This window comes from Astatotilapia calliptera, chromosome 4, assembly GCF_964374335.1.
Source record: "Astatotilapia calliptera chromosome 4, fAstCal68.1, whole genome shotgun sequence".
NCBI classification, from domain to species: domain Eukaryota; kingdom Metazoa; phylum Chordata; class Actinopteri; order Cichliformes; family Cichlidae; genus Astatotilapia; species Astatotilapia calliptera.
This window is the reverse complement of record NC_137425.1, coordinates 19,503,088-19,524,917: the sequence shown is the minus strand read 5'-3', so window position 1 is coordinate 19,524,917 and position 21,830 is coordinate 19,503,088. Positions and strand designations below refer to the sequence as shown.

The 21,830-nt window shown below is 35.1% G+C and overlaps 1 protein-coding gene and 1 gene segment (V, D, J or C); both read left to right on the top strand.

Annotated features, from left to right (window-relative positions):
* The first annotated feature begins 4,043 nt into the window (after nt 1-4,043).
* On the top strand, nt 4,044-8,225 carry LOC145428281 (immunoglobulin mu heavy chain-like). 2 transcript variants are annotated; one of them, XM_080300369.1, is made up of 6 exons: nt 4,044-4,282; nt 5,342-5,638; nt 6,306-6,359; nt 6,739-7,068; nt 7,496-7,629; nt 8,036-8,225. In XM_080300369.1, exons 1-6 carry the CDS (start codon nt 4,159-4,161, stop codon nt 8,048-8,050), a joined length of 954 nt encoding a protein of 317 aa, XP_080156495.1. In that variant the 5' UTR covers nt 4,044-4,158; the 3' UTR covers nt 8,051-8,225. The 2 variants fall into 2 exon arrangements, with proteins under 2 accessions (XP_080156495.1, XP_080156496.1); XM_080300370.1 differs by lacking the exon at nt 4,044-4,282 and adding an exon at nt 4,464-4,927.
* A 1,694-nt stretch (nt 8,226-9,919) lies between these two features.
* LOC113020948 (immunoglobulin heavy constant mu-like) lies at nt 9,920-15,863 on the top strand. The segment is given in 7 exon segments: nt 9,920-10,214; nt 12,223-12,337; nt 12,480-12,768; nt 14,147-14,194; nt 14,382-14,612; nt 15,132-15,262; nt 15,677-15,863. Coding segments are annotated over 5 exon segments (654 nt in total).
* The last annotated feature ends 5,967 nt before the right edge of the window (nt 15,864-21,830 follow it).

The following is a 21,830-nucleotide window of genomic DNA, read 5'->3' as shown; positions in this document are numbered from 1 at the left end:
TTGGAAACATGGTAAAAACAACAGATGACCTGATACCGAATGAAAAACAACACACAGACTAAGGCTGTGTCCAAATTCAAGGGAAGGATGCTTCAAATGCCATATTTGGAGGTAATGACGTCAGAGCAATGCGACGAAGGCTGTCCAAATTCGAATAGTCCTCCAGATGTGGTGACAAATGAGTCCTTATTTTCCCCGAATTTCAAGGATGGGTCTGGTGTATCCTTCGTGTCCTACCATATCTCAGGATTCATTGTGGGCCATACAGAAGATTTTTTTTTTCTGATAACGATGGTGGTTGAAGCGGGAGAGGAAAACACTTTCAAATTTAAGTATATGAAAATCTGGTGGTACAAAAGTTAAATTTTTATAGTGGTTGTAGTGTGGGCATCTGCATAGACATTTTTTTTTTTTCATAATCATAAAATAGCTTGTATGGTGGATCCTGTGTTTTTCCATGTATTGCTGCTTACATACAGCTAATTAACCTTTTAGTGATGTGTTTTGGGACCAAAGACCGAATGGCTCAATTTATTAAAATGAGGAGAAAATGATCACCACCTTCACTGGGGTGAAGAATTTGCCACTGTGGGATGGAGGTACAAGAATAAATCAATTTACACATCATATTCATAAGAATACGAATTTGTTAACCCTCATGCTGTACCAAACCTGTAACGTCCAGATGGAATTCATCTCGTTTTCTGCTGTGAAAACTTTTGGATTTAGGAGAGGAGAGAGCGCAGGAGAGGATGGACAGACTGAAGATCTTTACCAATGGTATTAAATCCATCTTTTTTAGACTTTCCTAAGGCTCCAGACAAGGACGTCCATCATCCCCTCTATTGTTCGCACTTGCTATAGAACCTCTGTCAATTTTTCTGAGGTTCTCCTTTATTTTTAGCTGAATTTAAGTTATGAAGTTAAGTTATCACTTTATGCTGATGAGTTATGTCTCAAGTCCTGTTCTCTTCATATCATCAATTTTATCTGCTTTTCAGAGATTTGGTTCATTCTCTGACTGTAGAGGGATCTAGGGATCAATGCAACCAGAACATTGAATACTCTTTTCGCTGTTAATTTCTTGCCTTTAATGTCTAAAATTAAACAGGACCTCCAAAGATTGGGAAGTGTACATCTCTTGTTTATCAGAATAATCAGTGCAGTTAAAAATGAACATTTTACCCAAATTCCTCTTCCATTTTTCTTGCCAAAGAATTTTTTCAAAACAACTGATCAAACTATTTTGGACTTCTTATGGTGAAAAAAGGCAGCTGGGATCTTCAAAATCCACACTTCAGAAATGCAATCCTGCATCTGATAATTGCAACCAATGCCATGTTCCCTCCTGCAAATTAACAGATATGTTTTGCTGTTACTCACTACTCACTCGCTTTTGGCAGAATTATGTTGCTACCATGTGAAGGATATTTTCAACGATCTCAACCAGATGCACAAAAATAGCTGGCATCATGACACCGATTGTATCTCACACCTTTTTGTACTCACTATACAACTTCTGATCAGATTGTCGGGACTCTGTGTGCGGGCAGGTAGAGATGTGGATCCAAATGCAGGACTCTGAGACGGAAATGTAACTGAAGACCACAGCTTTATTGCTGGCACCAAGCAAAAACAGAAACCAACCCATGAAACCGCAAACTGGACCACACAGGCAGGATCTGAAAGTACAACACAACACTGAGCACAGGAAAACACAGGGCTAATATACACAGGGTGGTAATCAGGGAATGGGCAACAGGAGGGAGACACAGCTGGGAGAAATTGGACTAACAAGACAGGGGAGCAGTAGAACTGAACACACTCACATGAGACATAGACCTTCACAATAAAACAGGAAATAAGAAAACACTAAACAAAGACGCAGACAGAATATAACACATGCAACTCAAACAATACATGCAACAACAAATCCTTAAACACGGATAAACAGAAACATGAAACTAATAATCATCATCATCATCATCACCATCACAAGCCCTACAAGAGAATAAGAAAACAATCCATAATGCAAAGACACACCAAAATAACTGAAACACAGATTCATCATAAAACCCAACAAACCAGAGAAACATAAAGAACAATCCATCATTCAAAAATAAACCAAGACATAAAAAACTCCAAATGTTGGGTCAATCCGTACCAGGACTGTGACACAGATCCTCGAGTATTAATATGTATACCTGACACATGCATTCATACAAAACAAGTCAACAATCCTGCCAGTGGGATTAAGGCCAGGATACCTAAGCTAAGGAAATCCTCGAAAGTTGGTTCATCTGGACGTAACAGTTTCCAAGTGACTCCTTCAGGCGAGTGATGAAACATTGAGTGATGAAACATTTTCCCCATTAAAAACCCTAGGTCCAGTTGAACAGAATAGACTTTTAGGAAATAATCAGATAGCGTCAAACACCATACAAATCAAGTGAACACCAAGTAGTTGTTTCTGTTATACTTTTGACATGAGGTCTGCCTGAAGGACTCTGGTATTTGGTGTATTGTAATGTATTGATGCATGGAAAAGTCCTCAAGGTAAAAAAACAAAAAAAAACCCAAAACAAAACAAAACTTGCAGGCCTGTATGGGTCTAAGTATAGTCTTGCATTCATTCTCTGATGACTTATTTAGACCACTGAAACACAAAAGGACCCGAGTGGATGCAGAAAGACAGACTAACACTGATGTTAGGGGTTATGAAATTAAGCAAGCTGACTGAATATTCACAACTATGCACTAAACATTGTGACTGTGTGATATATCTATAAAGTACTAAGAATGTTTGGTACCATAAGTAATTTCAGCCTTTAAAATTATTGGTTCCATAGTCCAAAGGGTGTTTACCTATTTTTAGGACATTAATACATTAAATAGATTAGATATTAGATTAGATCTATTTGAAAATGAATAATTAACTTCTGCTGCTGGTTTGCTATACATACTGCAGTTAACAAGAGGAAGTTGGCATATACCTAATTTTATAGAAGCCAAACCACAGGAAATAGATGTCTCAAAGGACATTGCTTATAAAAGGCACAGAGGGAACTACTTTTTCATACTTCCTTGGTTTAAATTAAAAAAGTATTTGTATTACAAGCAGACTGTAACAGATCACTGTGATGGCTATGGCTACTTTGACTACTGGGGGAAAGGAACACAAGTCACAGTAACTTCTGGTAAGTAACAATCTAATCTGTTTTGAGTGAGCACAATTCTGTATTTGTCAGTTAATGAAAAATTGGTTACAATGTGTGCTTAATTGACATTGGCGGTAAAGTAAAACATCTGTGTAAATAACAGATTTATCCAGTTTATTAGGTTAGTGTAATCACGTGAAAAAATATTTTTGCACTGAAGTACAATTGAAATCTGTCACTGTGACTACTTTGACTACTGGGGAAAAGGAACAATGGTCACTGTCACAACAAGTAAGACACGCTTCATATTCTCCTTATTAAAAAGGTTAAACTTTCACAGTTTAATTTGACATATTTAAAAGTTCAGTGTGGTTGTTTTTTGCATGTTGCATATTTTTGAGATTTTATACTAGACACTGTTTTGGACTACTGGGGATAAGCCACAACCAGGTAAAGGGATCTGATTTCTTTTTCTTTAATGTTGACATTTAAGTTCAAAAACACTGTGAAAACCATGCAGTGCTTTAATTTCTGGTTTATTGCAAGGCTATAGTCTGTAGCCATGATTTTAACTCTGGTGATTAAAAACTTTGTGACCTTTAATTTAATTGGAGCATAACTATGTAAACAATTATTGAGTTTAGAGTGGTTCTAGTTATTTCAAATGTCAGAAAAATGTTACAAATTAACAGGATATCTGAGAAGTTAGTTTTTGTGAGAGGTGCAAACGACTCCGTTAACTGTGATAACTGGGCTTTCGACTACTGGGGGAAAGGTACAATGGTTACAGTCACAACAGGTAAGGCACTTGGAATATGTCCTTAATCTTAAGATTTTGAGTTAAAAACTTTGATATTTTCCGAAGAAACAGTGTGTTAGTGTACAGTGTATTCCCACTGTATTTGTAAAATACTGCAAGTCGAATGTGAGGTAATTTGAAGACTTGGTGGTGAAAAACAGGTTTAATTCAGTCTTTTGAGTCTTAATTTGCACAAACAACATGAAGAAAACCAAGTATGCCAAGATGGAAAGTCTGTTTTTGTATGAAGTGGTGAATGACTTGTTAGACTGTGACTACGCTTTTGACTACTGGGGAAAAGGCACAAAGGTCACCGTCACGTCAGGTATGAATTGATGTATTTTTCACTAAAGACAGAATTTTTTTTATCAACTACGACAATACATCTATTGGGATAAATTCAGCAAAGCAAGTCATTATTGGAACACTTTGTAGCCAAAAGAGCAAAGAATTTATAAAAAAAAAAAAAAAAAACCAACAACAACAACAACAACATAATTTATTTATATTAGTTATAACTATATCAAGAAGTGAGTGTTTTAAACTTATTTTATTTTTCTCTGAGACAAAATTGGAATGTCATAGTAATTAATTTGTGTAAGAAGTAACTGTCACAAATGAGCTTTTGACTCATAAGAAAATGGCATCCAGATAAAAATGTCATTAGGTAAGACTTGTCCTATTTAAAATCTGCATAGGATATGTTTCGGACAGAGAAATTCATTTTACAAGTTATAATATAACTTCACATTATGTGAGAAATATTCTTAAACGTGATAATGTCAAAATGGGTATAATTTGGTGACTTAATAAGATTTCAATCTAGTGGGAATAAAATTAATGTTGAATTAGACTTTTTCCATATTATGAATAGATTAGCCTTTTGATATCATGAAAGAACTTGATTCTATACTGTGCTACGGTGTTTTTGACTATTGGGGAAAGGGGACAACAGTCACTGTTTCATCAGGTAAGATTACCATCTCATTTCAGAGATCACTGCTGAAGTTGGATCAAATTTTTTGTGTTTTTGTAAGAATTTGCCATCAACACTGTGAAAGGACATTTAACAACTTTACACTATGCTTTTCTAATGATTTCTGTTCATGTTCTACATTTAAAATAATGTTCTAATTTATGTGTTGAATAACAGATGATGATGATGAACAAACTGCCTCTAAAAAAATGTTGCACGGAAGGATTCAGGCACTTGAAATGTTTTTGTATTGAACATTTAGAAAAGGCAATGTCTTCACGCTGGCCTTTATTAAACAAAATGGTCCTCTCATGTGTTTTCTCTTTAATCATTTCTAAGAGAAAATGTGTGGTATATTATTGTATTTCTATTCCGGTATCTTAATTAGTGTTGTCTCCCCTTTCTTAGACACTTCAACTGCACCCACTGTGTTTCCTCTGGTACCATGTGGTTCTGAAAGTGGAGATATGGTCACTCTTGGCTGCCTTGCCACTGGCTTTAACCCTCCTGCAGTGACTTTCTCATGGAGCAACGACAACAATCCCTTGACAGACTTCATCCAGTACCCTGCAGTACAAAAAGGCAATGTTTATACTGGAGTCAGTCAAATCCAAGTGAGGAGACAGGACTGGGATGGACGACAGAATTTTCAATGTGCTGTAAACCACACTGCTGGAATTGCACAGGCTCCTATCACAAAACCACGTAAGCCTGATGGTAAGTCACATTTGTGTTAGTTATTTTCTGAGCATTATTTACAATTACCACATGACAGCATTGATAATATATTCCAAAGTTAAACAATTTGAATGAATTTAAACTTTTACAAAAATTAGAATTGAACTGATGTGTAATGCATTATCAAATTCAGTAACCTTTTTCAAGTTGTTCTTTTTTTGTTAGTTGTTTTCAGATCAGTAATTACAATTACTCTTAAATTATTACTGAGCTACACCTAGTGATTGCTACCTCTGATAAGAACACAAGTTAGCTCTCTTTAGTTCTCTATTTTATTGGTTTTGATGTTTTTGGTAGTGGAAGCAGTAATAAGGCCATTTTGAACTGCTAACATTGACAAAATAACATACCGAGGAATTATTGTTTCAACCTTTAAAAAAATACTATATATAAATATGCTGTTTGTGCCAAATAACCAACATAAAAGCAAATATTTTGCCTTATTAAATAGCACGACTTATTCTTACATTTTTCTAAATTTATAAATAGAATGCTCAGTCATTTTATTTTGTTACTACTTTAATCTAACTAAATCGATACAGTAGGAACACAGTATCACAGTTTCCCTCAACTTCTGTATACTTCTGTATACTGCTTTTGCATACATACATGTGTGCATGTCTTTGTATTGCAGAGGTGTCTAAGCCGAATCCACCTGTGAACAATCCTGACCAAAACGACAAAGGAGGTGAGTAACTCATAGCTGTTGTTGTTGTTTTTGAAAAAAACAAAACACTTTAATTCTTTAATAAAACAAGGTAAACCCATAAAAGCAGGTGAGCCTTATGCATATATATGCATATATGATTGATTTTATTAGTTTATTTTAGTTTTCTTGTATTGACATTAAAGTGTTAGTGGTATAACATATTATGAAAGTAGTAGTTTCATTTAAATAATTTTGATGTTTCACCAACTACAGATCTGACAAACAGTATGTTAAATTCACACACATACACACACACACCTTTCTGTCTGTCTACATATATACATTTGAACTCAGTGTCTTCACTTTAAACTTGAACATAAATCTCTGTTTAACTGACTATCTCTTTCTGATGGGACAGAGCCAACAGTAGCAGTCTACATCCCCCCACAGCTGCACACTGACCAGTTTCAGTCTGAAGATAAAATCACTCTGGTGTGTCTGGTCACCAGTACTGTGGATGAGACATATAAAATCGAATGGTCAGAAATGTTTGGAGAGACACAAGAACCTTATGCTACAGGCACTGACGTCCCTGCACAGCAGAGCAAAAATGACCAGAAATGGCGAAGTATCAGTCTTTACACCACCAGTAAGGCAAACTGGGACAAAAAGAATCCAACCAAAGAGTTCACCTGCCGTGTCGGAGTCGGACCTAAACATATTTTTAAAACAGTGTCCAGTGCCCATGGTAATTCCATAGAATGTGACTGTAACTACTAAGGTTTAAATATGATATTTTGTGCTTGTGTCATTCTTTGTCTGTGAGAGTTTTCTATATGAAAACCTGTGCACTTGTGATGTCAGTCACTGTGAGACAAAATGTTTGTTTTGTTTTCATCATGTTGTTGTTCAGCCTGTGTGAGTCACAGTGTCCAGTTGCTTTTATGTGTGCTGTCTGTTTGAAATAAATGTTGCATGGAAACTCTTTGGTATATGTGTACATGAATAGCTTGAAACAACATCAAAAAGCAGACATACACATAAACTGTTCCTTTTTTCACTTTTCCATTAACACTAGTAACAAAGAGGAAAATCACATTACCCTAAAAAAACAAATGAAAACAGATGCACATAGATCTCCTCTAACCAAGTGTAATGTATCTTCCACTTCTTAGATGATTTTTGTGATCTGAGTTGGGATGATATCACCGCTGAAGACGATTTTGGCAGCCTGTGGTCCACAGCTTCCTCCTTCATATTCCTTTTCATATTCTCTCTCTTCTATAGCATTATTATCAGCCTTCTTAAGGTAAACATGCAATTTACATTTTCTGCATTTCAGTTTTATTGAAGTCTGTGAGTTGTAATGTAGGATAAACCCAGTCACAAGAAAATGCAGTAAATGGGAACTCTAAAGAGCACTTAAATATCTTTTTTTTTTTAATCAGGAATTTTAATGTTCTGTTTGCACTTGAAAAGTACACCTTTTATAATGTAAATTATACAATTATTTAGCTTCTTAAAGAATAAAAAAAAGACATTAGTTTATTTGAGAAATTATAGCCTTTAATTTCCATAATATAATCTTCCAGAACTATCTCCTGGAATAAATAACATTAGGATGTAAATTTAAATTGTGTAAATGGGTAAAATAAAAATTGAAATTGCTCTTATTAAGAGACTTTTTTAAACTTTCTGATGTTTTCTTTTTGCAGATAAAGAGACCATAACGAATGGGATGGAATGGGTGCGCTTCATTTCTACGCTATTTTTAAAATGTTTTTCATTTTCTTTTTATGCACATAATCATTTATTTGTTATATTAAATGCCTGTCATATATAAATAGTCAATTAACACATCTGTAAAATGTGTAAAATAGATCAATAAAATGAAACTGCATATTATACTGCATTCTGATATTGATATTACTATTTTTCTGCTATGGATTCTGTTGTTACATTAATTCTCAGTAAACAACCAAATGAACTGCTCAAGGAAATTAAAAAAAAAAAAAAAACAACGAAAAGAAGAAACACTACAATGGTCATTTCACTTCTGTAAATACTTCATTACATTACAGTTACATTAATAAGATTCAGTAAGAAATATTTGGCACCTGAAATATTAAACAGAATATGAATGTGAGGATGTAATAAATATCGAAAGCATTTTTGATGTTGCTCTATTATTTCTCAAAGTTTCTAAGAATAGCACAACAACATCTGAAGTCAATGTACCGTAAACCTCTGTTATCAGTTAGAGCTTTGAGGTTTTGAGTTTCCTGGTGCACCCCTGGGGCCAAACCTGCACAATTACAACTGTGCACCAACCATTACAACCGTGAATGAATTTCCCTGAAAAACAACATACTCATCTGGCAGCTTACTGTATATTTACATATCCATAGCATATTTGATTCACACTTACAAATTTCTGTTATCAGTTAAGGCATGATAGTTTTCAGTTTCTAAAAACAGTCTTTATAGAGTTGCTTCTCTGCTTCTTTAGGGTGACATCTGCATCGTGGGATGAAGGCCGAGAAACGTAATTATTGATGAATAATCAGAAAGCTGTAGACACCTTAGACACCAAGTGAAGACAAAGTAGTTGTTTCTAATAAACTTTTCACATAAGGTCTACTCAAGGGACAACTCGTATTCAATTTCTAATGACATATTTATGCCACTCAAACACAAATGGACCCAAGTGAATGGAGTCACGGAGTAAGAGCTGAGAACCATAAGGTGAAAGAAGCATGTATTTACATGTGTTACTAAAAATAATTTCAACCTAAATTTCTTGGTCATATAGTCTAGAGCTGGGGTGTCAAACTCAAATACACAGTGGGCCAAAATTCAAAACTGGAACAAAGTCGCGGGCTAACGTTAATATTTATTGAAATATATTTATTCCTCCAGATATAAGAATGAATCTTTTCTTATGGACTCAAACACATTTTGCTAAAAAAATGAATTTGGAACAAGAAAAGCTTAATACTAAACAATATATATATTAGCTGTATAATACCAGTAGGCCAGCTCTGATAGTAATTTGGTATGGCTTTGCGGGCCAAATGTAATTAGGCTGCGGGCCAAACTTGGCCCGCGGGCCAGAGTTTGACACCTATGGTCTAGAGGGTGTTTAAGTAACTGTAACCCTAACCCTTTTTAAGATACCAAGGCAAAGGCAAAAAGATGTCATTAGTGTTGATAATAGATACTCCAGTAATAAAATGTAATTTCACCATGAGTAGGAAGAATTTGTAAATTTTTTAATTTGAAAAAGCACTATATAACTTCTGCTGGTTATTTTCTATAAAAGTTGGGATTAACAGGAGGCTCTAAAAAAGAGGACGCTGGCAAGAAGCATAATTTTACAAAAGCCAAACCAGAGGAAACTGATCTCCCAAAGGAAACTGCTAATAAATGGCACAGAGGGAACTGCTTTTTCAGAGAAACATGTACACTTCCTTTATTTAAGTTAATAAGCGTTTATATTAGAGCAGATTGTAACAGATCACTGTGACAGCTATGGCTATGCTAGCTACTTTGACTACAGGGGGAAAGGAACACAAGTCAGAATAACCTTTGGTAAATAACAATCCGATCTATTTTGAGTGAGAACAAGTCTACATTTGACAGGTTGATATGAAATTAAATCTTTGTTATACTTTATGCTTAATTTGACATGCAAGGAAAAATAAAACGTCTGTGTAAATGACCGGTTTATTTATTATTTATCAGTTTAGTGTAATCATATATAAGGTGACAAAAGATTTTTGCACACATTTTTTTTTCTTTCTATGAAAGATTTTGTTGGATTTATCGAGATATTACACTGTAATTCTGCTTTTCATTACTGGGGAAAAGGAACAATGGTCACCGTCACAACAGGTAAGACAAGCTTTCTGTATTGTTCATATTAAAAAATGTTTGACTTTCACAGTTTAATTTGACACATTTAGAACTTCAGCGTGGTTGTTTTTTGTATGTTGCATATTTTTGAGATTTTATACTAGACACTGTTTTGGACTACTGGGGATAAGCCACAACCAGGTAAAGGGATCTAATTTCTTTTTCTTTAATGTTGACATTTAAGTTCAAAAACACTGTGAAAACCATGCAGTGCTTTAATTTCTAGCGTATCACAAGTCTATAATCTGTAGTCATAATTTTAACTCTGGTGATTAAAAACTTTGTGACCTTTAATTTAATTGAAACATAACTATGTACACAATTATTAAGTTTAGAGTGGTTCTAATTATTTCCGAAGTCAGAAAAACTTTACAAATTAACAGGATATCCGAGAAGTTAGTTTTTGTGAGAGGTGCAAAAGACTCAACTGTGATAACTGGGCTTTTGACTACTGGGGGAAAGGTACAATGGTTACAGTCACAACAGGTAAGGCACTTGAAATATGTCCTTAATCTTAAGATTTTGAGTTAAAAACTTTGATATTTTCCGAAGAAACAGTGTGTTAGTGTACAGTGTATTCCCACTGTATTTGTAAAATACTGCAAGTCGAGTGTGAAGTCATTTGAAGACTCAGTTTAAACACTTGGTGGTGAAAAACAGGTTTAATTCAGTCTTTTGAATCTCAATTTGCACAAACAACATGAAGAAAACCAAGTATGCCAAGATGGAAAGTCTGTTTTTGTATGAAGTGGTGAATAACTTGTTAGACTGTGACTACGCTTTTGACTACTGGGGGAAAGGGCACAATGGTCACCGTCATGTCAGGAATGAATTGATGTATTTTTCACTAAAGACAGAATTTTTTATTTTTATCCAAGACTAGTACAATGTTGATTCATCTATTGGGATAAACTCAGCAAAGCAAGTCATTATTGGAACACTTTGTAGCCAAAAGAGCAAAGAACTTGTAAAAAACTGGACTTAATTTATTGATGTTAGTTATAGCTATATCAAGAAGTAAGTGTTTTAAACTTATTTTAATTTTCTCTGAGACCGAAATCAGAATGTCATAGTGATTAATTTTTGTAAGAAATAAGACAAGACTCGGTTAACTGTCACAAATGACCCATATGGAAAAGATATATATAAATCTTATAAAGTTTGTATCTGTCTTGTGTGAAACTTGTATGAAAAGCATATAAGAGTGAAAACAGATATAAGATCCCTTGAAAAATTATATAATGAAACTTGTATGTTTTGGATACTTACTAAAACAATGTATGAAAGTAATGCAAAAGTGGCCACTTTCATGAGTAAATCATGTAAGCCTTATATGATTTACTCATGAAAGTGGCCACTTTCATGAGTAATCACATATAAGTTTTTACTATTTCTTTTCCGTATGGGGAGGTTTAGGCTACTAAGAAAATGGCATCAAGATAAAAATGTCATCAGGTAAGACCTGTCCTATCTAAAATCTGCATAGGACATGTTTCGGATAGAGAAATTCATTTTACAAGATATAATACAACTTCCCATTCAGTGAAGGTTTACTTCAAAATACAGTTATTGTGTTAAAGTACATTTATTGTAAAAATATTCTCAAACGTGATAATGTCAAAATGGGTATAATTGGGTGATTTAATAGGATTTTAATCTAGTGGGATTAAGAAAAGGTTCTATTTAGACTTTCTCCATATCATGAATAGATTAGCCTTTTGATATCATGAAAGAACTAGATTCTATACTGTGCTACGGTGTTTTTGACTATTGGGGAAAGGGGACAACAGTCACTGTTTCATCAGGTAAGATTACCATCTCATTTCAGAGATCACTGCTGAAGTTGGATCAAATTTATTGTGGTTTGTAAGAATTTGCCATCAACACTGTGAAAGGACATTTAACAACTTTACGCAATGCTTTACTAATAAGTTCTGCTCATATTCTACATTTAAAATAATGTTCTAATTTATGTGTTGAATAACAGAAAAGTAAACGTATAATTCTATCGGGGGATCCTGATGAACCAACTGCCTCCAAAGCAATGTTGCAGGGAAGGACTCGGGCACTTGAAATGTTTTTCTATTGAACATTTAGAGAAGGTAATTGTCTTCACGCTGGCCTTTATTAAACAAAATGATCCGCTCAAGTGTTTTCTCTTTAAGCATTTTCAAGGGGAAATGTCTGGTATGTTATTGTATTTCTATTCTGGTGTCTTAATTACTGTTGTCTCCCCTTTCTTAGCCACTTCAAGTCCACCCACTGTGTTTCCTCTGATACCATGTGGTTCTGAAAGTGGAGATGTTGTCACTCTTTGGCTGCCTTGCCACTGGCTTTAACCCTCCTTTCTCATGGAACAAAGGCAGCACTGCCTTGAAAGACTTCATCCAGTACCCTGCAGTTCAAAATGGCAATGTTTATACTGGAGTCAGTCAAATCCGAGTGAGGAGACAGGACTGGGATACACAACAGAATTTTCAATGTGGTGTCAATCACACTGTTGGAAATGGACAGGCTAATATCACAAAACCACGTAAGCCTCATGCTTAGTCACATTTAATCAATTTATCTTATTCTGTTTGACTTACAACAAGTTTACATGAAAAAATATATATATTCCAAAGGTCTGATGCGTAATGCATTATCAAATGCAATAGCTTTCTTCAATAAAAGTTCTTTTTTTTGTTGTTGTTTATGAACAGTAATTACAGTTACTCTTAAATTATTACTGAGCTACACCTAGTGATTGCTACCTCTGATAAGAATACAAGTTAGTTCTCTTTAGTTCTCTATTTATTTGGTTCACGGTTTTGATGTTTTTGGAAGATTTGTACTGGAAGCAAACTTATTGTAAGTTCACCCCAAGCTGCTTATATTGACAAAGAATCTGAGCATACCAAGGAAAAAATGTTTCAACTTTAAAACCCCAAACCATATTCAGATATGCTGCTTATGTCAAATAAATGACATAAAAGCAAATATTTCTCCTTATTAAATAGCATGACATGTTCTTAAATATTTCTCATTTCTGCGGTTAGCTTATTTGGTGATTCTAAATTGCCCAAAGGTGTGAATGTGACTGCAAATGGTGGTCTTTCTCTATGTGTTAGCCATGCGAAAAACGAATTACCTATCCAGGGTGTACCCTCACTCTCACCCTAAGGCAGTTAGGATCGGCTCCTGGTTCTTCCATGGAAGATAATGAATGGATGGATTTCTACATTTATGAATAGTTTGTAAATTGAAAAACAAAAACCATGCTCTTGCATACATATATTTGTGTACATCTTTGTGTTTCAGTGGCTTTTAAGCAGACACATTCGCTAAGACAGCAGCTTTATTCAGTAAATGTTGGATTTTGTGCGGCAGTAACAATTACTAGTAAAGTATTACCGCACTAAAACTTGTGATTGTTACTTCTGAGAAGGATAAGAGTTAGTTCTTGATAGTTCTCTATTTTTGGTTGTTGTTGTTGCTTTTGGAAGGTAGAAGCTGACTTCACTGAAAGTACACCTTGCATTTATATGTTAAAAAAATAGCCTAAAAATACCAAGGAATAAGTGTTTCTACTTGAATAAAAGCACATTTAATTCCTTCTTGAATACATACATTTGTGTATATCTTTACTTTTCAGTGGTATTTGAGCAGAATCCAACTCTTAAAGTGATTTCCTCTCCTGATGAGGATGGTACCTATACTGCCTCCTGCTTTACCAAAGAGTTTGCACCAAAGAAACATGACATCAAATGGCTGAAAATTGGAGCCGACGTCACCAGCAAAAAAAGATCCGATCACTACAGTTTCTGAAACAAGACAGGCAGATGGAAAGAAAGTGTAGAATGCAGCAGGTTTTCTCACAGTAAATTCCAATGACTTGCATGAAGATACTGTATTTATGTGTAATTTTTCAGGAGGCCAAAGTGGATCTTTGAATAAAACTGACAGAGACTACACACTAGGTAACTGATTTTTCCACAACTGCCGATCCAAAAAACAGTATGTTACAATTACACACACGCACACACACACACACACACACACACACACCAATCTATCCATCCACATATATACATAACTTAATGTCTTCTTTTTAAACTTGTACATAAATCTCTCTGTTTAACTGAGTATCTCATTCTGATGGGACAGAGCCAACAGTGACAGTCCACATGCTCCCACAGCTGCACACTGACCAGTTTCAGTCTGAAGATAAAATCACTCTGGTGTGTCTGTTCACCAGTACTGTGAATAAGATGTATAAAATCGAATGGTCAGAAAGTTATGAACGAAATTCTAGACCTTATGCTACAGCCACCGACAACCCTGCACAGCAGAGCAAAAATGACCAGAAATGGCGAAGTATGAGTCTTTACACCACCAGTAAGGCAAACTGGGACAAAAAAGATCCAACCAAAGAGTTCACCTGCTGTGTCGGAGTCGGACCTAAACATATTTTAAAAACAGTGTCCAGTGCCCATGGTAATTCCATAGAATGTGACTGTAACTACTAAGATTTAAATGTGATATTTTGTGCTTGTGTCATTCTTTGTCTGTGAGAGTTTTCTATATGAAAACCTGTGCACTTGTGATGTCAGTCACTGTGAGACAAAATGTTTGTTTTGTTTTCATCATGTTGTTGTTCAGCCTATGTGAGTCACAGTGTCCAATTGCTTGATATATGTGCTGTCTGTTTGAAGTAAACGTTGCATGGAAACTCTTTGGTATATGTGTAGATGGAAAACTTGAAGCGTCACAAAAAAAAAGAAAAATTCTTCCATTTTTCACTTTTCTATTAACACCATTAAAGAAGAGAAAAATTGTATTACCCCAATGAATAAATAGAAAACAGATGCACATAGCACTCCTCTAACCAAGTGTACTGTACCTTCTACTTTTTAGAATACCTTTGTGATCTGAGTTGGGACGATGTCACCGCTGAAGAGGATTTTAATAGCCTCTGGTCCACAGCTTCCTCCTTCATATTCTTCATATTCTCTCTCTTCTATAGCATAATCATCAGTCTTCTTAAGGTAAACATGCAATTTATATTTTCTGCATTTCAGTTTTATTGAAGAATGAAGTCTGTGAGTTGTAATGTAGGATAAACTCAATCACAAGAACATGCAGTACACTCAAAAGAGCACTCATAGATCAATTAAAAAAAATTAGGAACAAGGAATTGTAATGTTCTGTTTGCACTTTTTAAAATCACACCTTTATCATGAAAATTATATCATTTGATTTTTAAAGGAGGAAAAAAAATGAGTGTAATTTAGAAATGTTTAGGCTTTAATTTAATCCAAAACTATCTCCTGGAATAAGTAACATTAAGATGTAAACTTAGAGTACATTAGGGTTTACTAGTAATAGTAATTAAATGACTGTTCTTAACAGATTTGTTTTAACCTTCTGATGATTTTTTGTTTTGGGTTTTTTTTTTGCAGATAAAGAGATGATAACAAATGGGATGGAATGGGTGCGCTTCATTTCTAATCTGCTTTTAAAATTGATTTTTCATTTTATATTTATGCACATAATCATTCATTTTTTATATTAAATAGATGTCATATACAAATACCCACTTAGGAGATGTGCAAAATGTGAAAAATAATTAAATAAAATGAAACTACATATTATACTGCATCTTATGGTCATTTCACTTCTGTAAATGCTTCATTAAATTAAAGTTAGGTTAATAAGATTCAGTAAATAACATTTGGCACTTTAAATATTAAACAGAATATAAATGTGAGCATGTAATAAACATCAAAATCATTTTTGATGTCGCTCTATGATTTCTCAAGGTTTCTAAGAATAACACAACAGCATTTGAAGTCAATGTACCGTAAACCTCTGTTATCAGTTAGAGCCTGGAGGTTTTGAGTTTCCTGGTGCACCCCTGGGACCACACCTGCACAACTAAAACTGTGCACCAACCATTACAACTGTGGCATCTGGCAGCTTACTGTATTTGCATCTCCATAGTTCATTTGAGTCACATTTCCAAATTCCTGTTGTCAATTAAGGCCTGATGTTTTTCAGTTTCTAAACGTGCCATCTTTAGAGAGCTGCTTCTCTGCACGTTTGGGGCCACATTTGTATAAGTGGATTTCTTCAAGTCCCAAAAAATATCTTGTTAGGTTGCAAATGCATCCAGCTATAAATTGATACACATGCCTTCAGAAGGCATAAATGTTTGCAGACAAAAGAATATATGCTCAAAATGTAACCACACCCTCTCAAACTGCATTCAAGAAACTATATATATGTATATATATATATATATATATATATATATATATATATATATATATATATATATATATATATATATATAGCACCCTGAGGCTGTACGCTAAGCGGAAGGAAGGGGGCCGGGGACTGGTGAGTGTCAGCACCACAGTCCAGGATGAGACAACGAACATCCAAGAATACATTGGGAAGATGGCCCCAACTGACCGAGTGCTCAGTGAATACCTCAGGCAGCAGAAACCCAAGAAAGAGGAGGGAGACGAGGAACCATCATGGAAGGACAGAGCCCTGCACGGTATGTACCACCGGCAGATAGAGGAGGTGGCTGATATCCAGAAATCCTACCAGTGGCTGGACAAAGCTGGACTGAAAGACAGCACAGAGGCACTAATCATGGCAGCACAAGAACAAGCTCTGAGCACAAGATCCATAGAGGCTGGGGTCTATCACACCAGGCAAGACCCCAGGTGCAGGCTGTGTAAAGATGCCCCAGAGACAATCCAGCACATAACAGCAGGGTGCAAGATGCTAGCAGGCAAGGCATACATGGAACGCCATAACCAAGTGGCCGGCATAGTGTACAGGAACATCTGTGCGGAGTATAACCTGGAAGTCCCGAGGTCAAAATGGGAGATGCCCCCAAGGGTGGTGGAGAATGACCGAGCTAAGATCCTGTGGGACTTCCAGATACAGACGGACAAAATGGTGGTGGCTAGCCAACCGGACATAGTGGTGGTAGACAAACAGAAGAAGACGGCCGTAGTGATCGATGTAGCGGTTCCGAATGACAGCAATATCAGGAAGAAGGAACACGAGAAGCTGGAGAAATACCAAGGGCTCAGAGAAGAGCTCGAGAGGATGTGGAGGGTGAAGGTAACGGTGGTCCCCGTGGTAATCGGAGCACTAGGTGCGGTGACTCCCAAGCTAGGCGAGTGGCTCCAGCAGATCCCGGGAACAACATCGGAGATCTCTGTCCAGAAGAGCGCAGTCCTGGGAACAGCTAAGATACTGCGCAGGACCCTCAAGCTCCCAGGCCTCTGGTAGAGGACCCGAGCTTGAAGGATAAACCGCCCACAGGGGCGTGCTGGGTGTTTTTTATATATATATATAAAAAAAAAAAAACATATATATATATATATATATATATATATATATATATATATATATATACACACATATATATATAATTTTAAGCTTAGATGAATAAGTGACCTGTATTAACTCATTCACTGCCAGCCATGAGTCAACGTATGCTTTCAATTGACGTCTATAGACGTCAATGGCAGTGAATGAGTTAATTTCCTATAGTATTTTATTCTATAGGAAAAAGCCCAATCAGCACTGAATTCATGAATGTATCATCAATGCATGACAAGTCTTCCATCGACAAAAGTCGATTGGAAGGTTGCCCCCAACTGCAAACCGCAACAACTGAAGCAATGTGAAGGTGTGTGAGTGACAAAAGCCACAACTCAGCCACAGGAATAAAGGAGACAGGCCCAACCAAAGACAACAAAATTCCAGATTTCAATGAAGATCATGAAGTCAGCAGTCGGTACCTGTGTGCACAGGGATTTCAGCCAGAAACAGGTAGTTCACAACTTCATATAGTGAGGAGACAAAGCAAGAAGCAAAAGCAATCAAGCCTGTACAGTTACACACATATGCATATACTCTCTCACGCACAGATGCACACACAGAAAATCGATGTTGACATTGATCTATTGATTTTGTGTGGGGATTTTTTTTCTTTTAAAAATGTTTTTAAAAACAGGATAATACAAAATATTTCAAACATTAAATCATTCTTGTGTGGACAAAATATAGTACAAGTGTAATACAAATCAATATTCTTAATTAAAATAACAAAAGTAGCATAAACACATAGATTGTCCAGTTACTCATGCATCTAAGTTAAGAACAGTCACTGTTTCCGTTTTATTGCAATTAACATTTTATCCTTCATAATCCATTCAGTTTTAACCACTGTATTGTTTTGAAACCTCATCTAAAACATTTTCATCTGTGCCTGTATAAAAACTCAAAATACACCAAATATGTACAGCTTTACACAGTACCCAGTGAATAACTGAAGTGGGAAACATGATGAAATACCACCACCTAGTGGGTTAGCTTGTTTTGCAGTTAATAAAACAGTTGGAAGATGTTGATGCTTTGAATAGAAGCAGTGCTTGGAAACCAAAGAATTCACTTACTTCATGCAAACATTAAAAGGTGTTTATTATTATTATTATTTTTATCTGTATTTGCATTCAGATAATGCTGCTGTGTGGCTGAGAAACTGAAGCAGCAAAAAAGGAACTCCATCTCTGGCTGCCTCCTTTGTGTATTCAGAGAGGTGACATGTACAAATTCAACCCTTGCTTCTGCTGCCACCTACAGGTCTTTATGTAGACAAAAACATATAGTGTGAAACGGTGTGTCCCTGATTAATGAAAGAATGAACATAAAGTGGACAGAAGTGTACAAAATGTGAGGTTTTAACCAACAATTATTTCCTGTCAAGCAAGCTTAAGTTTAACGTATTTTGAAGACCTAAAAGTCACCAGGTGACTCCAAAAGATTTAAGTCTATTATTCAACAAGAACTCACAGCTACAAAGAAGGAAAATACATTAATGTATTTCCACTCTCATAAAATAATAATACAGATAAAACAGAAATATTCTCTTAAACCTTTTTAAAATATGCCTCTGTTTTTGTGATCATCTTAACTAGAACATCCTGTTGTTTTCATAGTCTAAAACTCTTAAGTTCTTGCAAGAGTGGGAAGGTTTTGGTAAGAGCTTGTGTCACTGTGATACTATGGGGGCTACTACACAGTGTTATACCCCATAACAAAAACTATGTCGTGAAACCCCTCTCCTCTTCCTCTGTCCTGTAAATTTTGAAGCACAGTACTGATCAGGTAAAACTAATGAAAAAGGTATATTTTATTTATAAATATATTTAGTCATCATTAATTATTATCCATTAATGACTAATTTAGGCATTTGTAACACACAGTTAAAATGGGGAAATAGGTACAGCAATAATAAAACATACTAATTATTAGAATACACTACGTAAAAAAATAAATAAATGTGTTTTCTATAACTGCAAAGAAGCACACAATAGTAATAACTAATCAATAGTAACTCTAAAGCTATTGCAAGATTTTATTCAAATTATTAAATCTTTAATTTATATTCATGAAAAGGGGGCCATATTTATAGAATAGAATAGAATAGAATTCAACTTTATTGTCATTGCACATGCACAGGTACAGGGCAACGAAATGCAGTTTGCATCCATCCAGAAGTGCTTTAGTGATATAGATATATTACAATATATCTATATATAGAATGGCCACAATATTTTGGCAGAATATTTGTCTTATTGCTTATATTCCATAATGGGTGACAGCTACACGGTGGCAGAGGTTTTTGAACAAACATGTGTCACAGTGTGGAGCGGCCACACTGATTCACACAGTTACAAAAACCTCCTTGAAAGGCAATGTCTTTCTGCTGCAACTAGACTGTGTGATGCATACTGTAAGCACAAACTTCATTAATATAGTTAGTTCTTTTGCATATCCTAAAATTCTGATGGAAATAAGCTTTTTTATTACCAAAAAGGAAGATTTAATGATTTGATTGTTGATCCATGCTGTGCAAACAAAAACATATAATAATGAAATAATTATTAGTTCCAAAATTAATTGTGTTCATTAGATGTGTATGACAGTTAGACTGTATGTTAAAAGAGGGCCACAGCTACAAAACCTCTGAAGAAACACTTTTCATTAGACCAGTTACAAATATTAAAAATGAGTTAACTTGAAGACTTTGGATGATAGACTTAAAAACATGTATGTACTCGGTCTATGTACTTGTTAGGTTTTTTTCCTGCATTTAAAATACAGACTAACAGTTTGTGAAGCACATTTTTCTCTCTTCTGTCTTCTGTAATACTGAGGTTATTTTTTGTAGAATTCATACAAAATGTACCACTTAAAACATTTACTATATTTTCATATTCTTTCATGGAGTTCATGATTAATGAATATGTGCAGATATGATGTCAAGTTTGAAGGGTGGAGTTTTTGTAAAGGGTTGTATTACAGTGCAAAATTACGGCCACAGTGAGACAGACTGTGACAAAAACCTCCTGTCATTGTGAAACATGGGGGATCAAAACATTGTTTCTGTAGAAATCATGAGCATATTTTAAATGGAAACAAAAAACATTTATGACGATCATTAAATTGAATTTTGCCTTTTTCAGTCCTAATTAATAGAAGGTATAAATGTGTGATGTGTAAGTAGAGCCTTCATCAATATGCAGTCAGCTCTTTAGCATATCCTAAAATTAAAGGGGTTTTTTTAGAAAAAAAACAACATTTTTTTGTTAAAGAAGATTTTGTTAATATCATTATTGTGAAATCAAAACCAAATTATCATTCCTGCTACTGAAAAATTAGAATTCACATAAAATGCAAATGAAAAAAACAAGAGTCTAATAAGATAATTATTATTCCCACAATAATGCATATTAGATGTTTACAACTGCAGTGACTGTTTCGCTACCAGGGGTATATTTTTTATTGAGTTTGATGTATCCTAATCATATTTCAAAGTTGAACTGAACAAGTAAAGGTATATATACAGACAGACAGTTCGCAGGGTGGAGTTTTTGTATAGGACTTCATCACAGTGCAGTATAGCAGCCACAGTGGCACGTACTGTGACAAAAACCTGTCATTGACAAAAACAAAAACATGACATCATTACATTGTGTCTGAAGAAAGCATGAGCATATTCTAAATGGCAGCAAAAAAATATTTGCCAAAGTTCTGTTTATGAAACTTAAACACATCCACTAATATGATGAAAAAATAATAGACCACACTTTCATGAAACTGAATCTTAAAAAAATCTTTAAAAAAACTGATAGTGCAGTTGCAAAGTAGCAGAGGTTTTCGTATCACTAGTTGCAACAGTGGATATGATGGGAGCCACAGTGAAATCTGGCAATACAAAAACCTGTCCTAAACTTATACAGAAAGTCGCTAAGCCTCAAAAATGAGAAATTGTGTTACTCTGCCACATTTCAGAAGAAAGGTTATATTCATCAGAATACTGTACTGTTTGCAATCTGTCTGCAATTTATAAGTAAGATGACAGTTATTACCTTTATCTGATGGCGTTTGATTTTTGCTGTGAAATGCGGATGGTTGGGATCCTATCCTGCCCTGTATCATTGGTGTCATGGGTTAGGGAATGTTTTCTTGGCACACTTTGGACATGAACTGAGCATAACTTAAAGGCCAGCTACCTAAGTA

Excerpts from the sequence above, each read along its gene's own strand:
- LOC145428281 (XM_080300369.1), top strand. The coding sequence starts at position 4,159 with ATGAAGAAAACCAAGTATGCCAAGATGGAAAGTCTGTTTTTGTATGAA. Across the intron at positions 6,360-6,738 it reads TGACCAAAACGACAAAGGAG|AGCCAACAGTAGCAGTCTAC; the intron begins GTGAGTAACTCA and ends CTGATGGGACAG. Across the intron at positions 7,069-7,495 it reads AACAGTGTCCAGTGCCCATG|ATGATTTTTGTGATCTGAGT; the intron begins GTAATTCCATAG and ends TCCACTTCTTAG.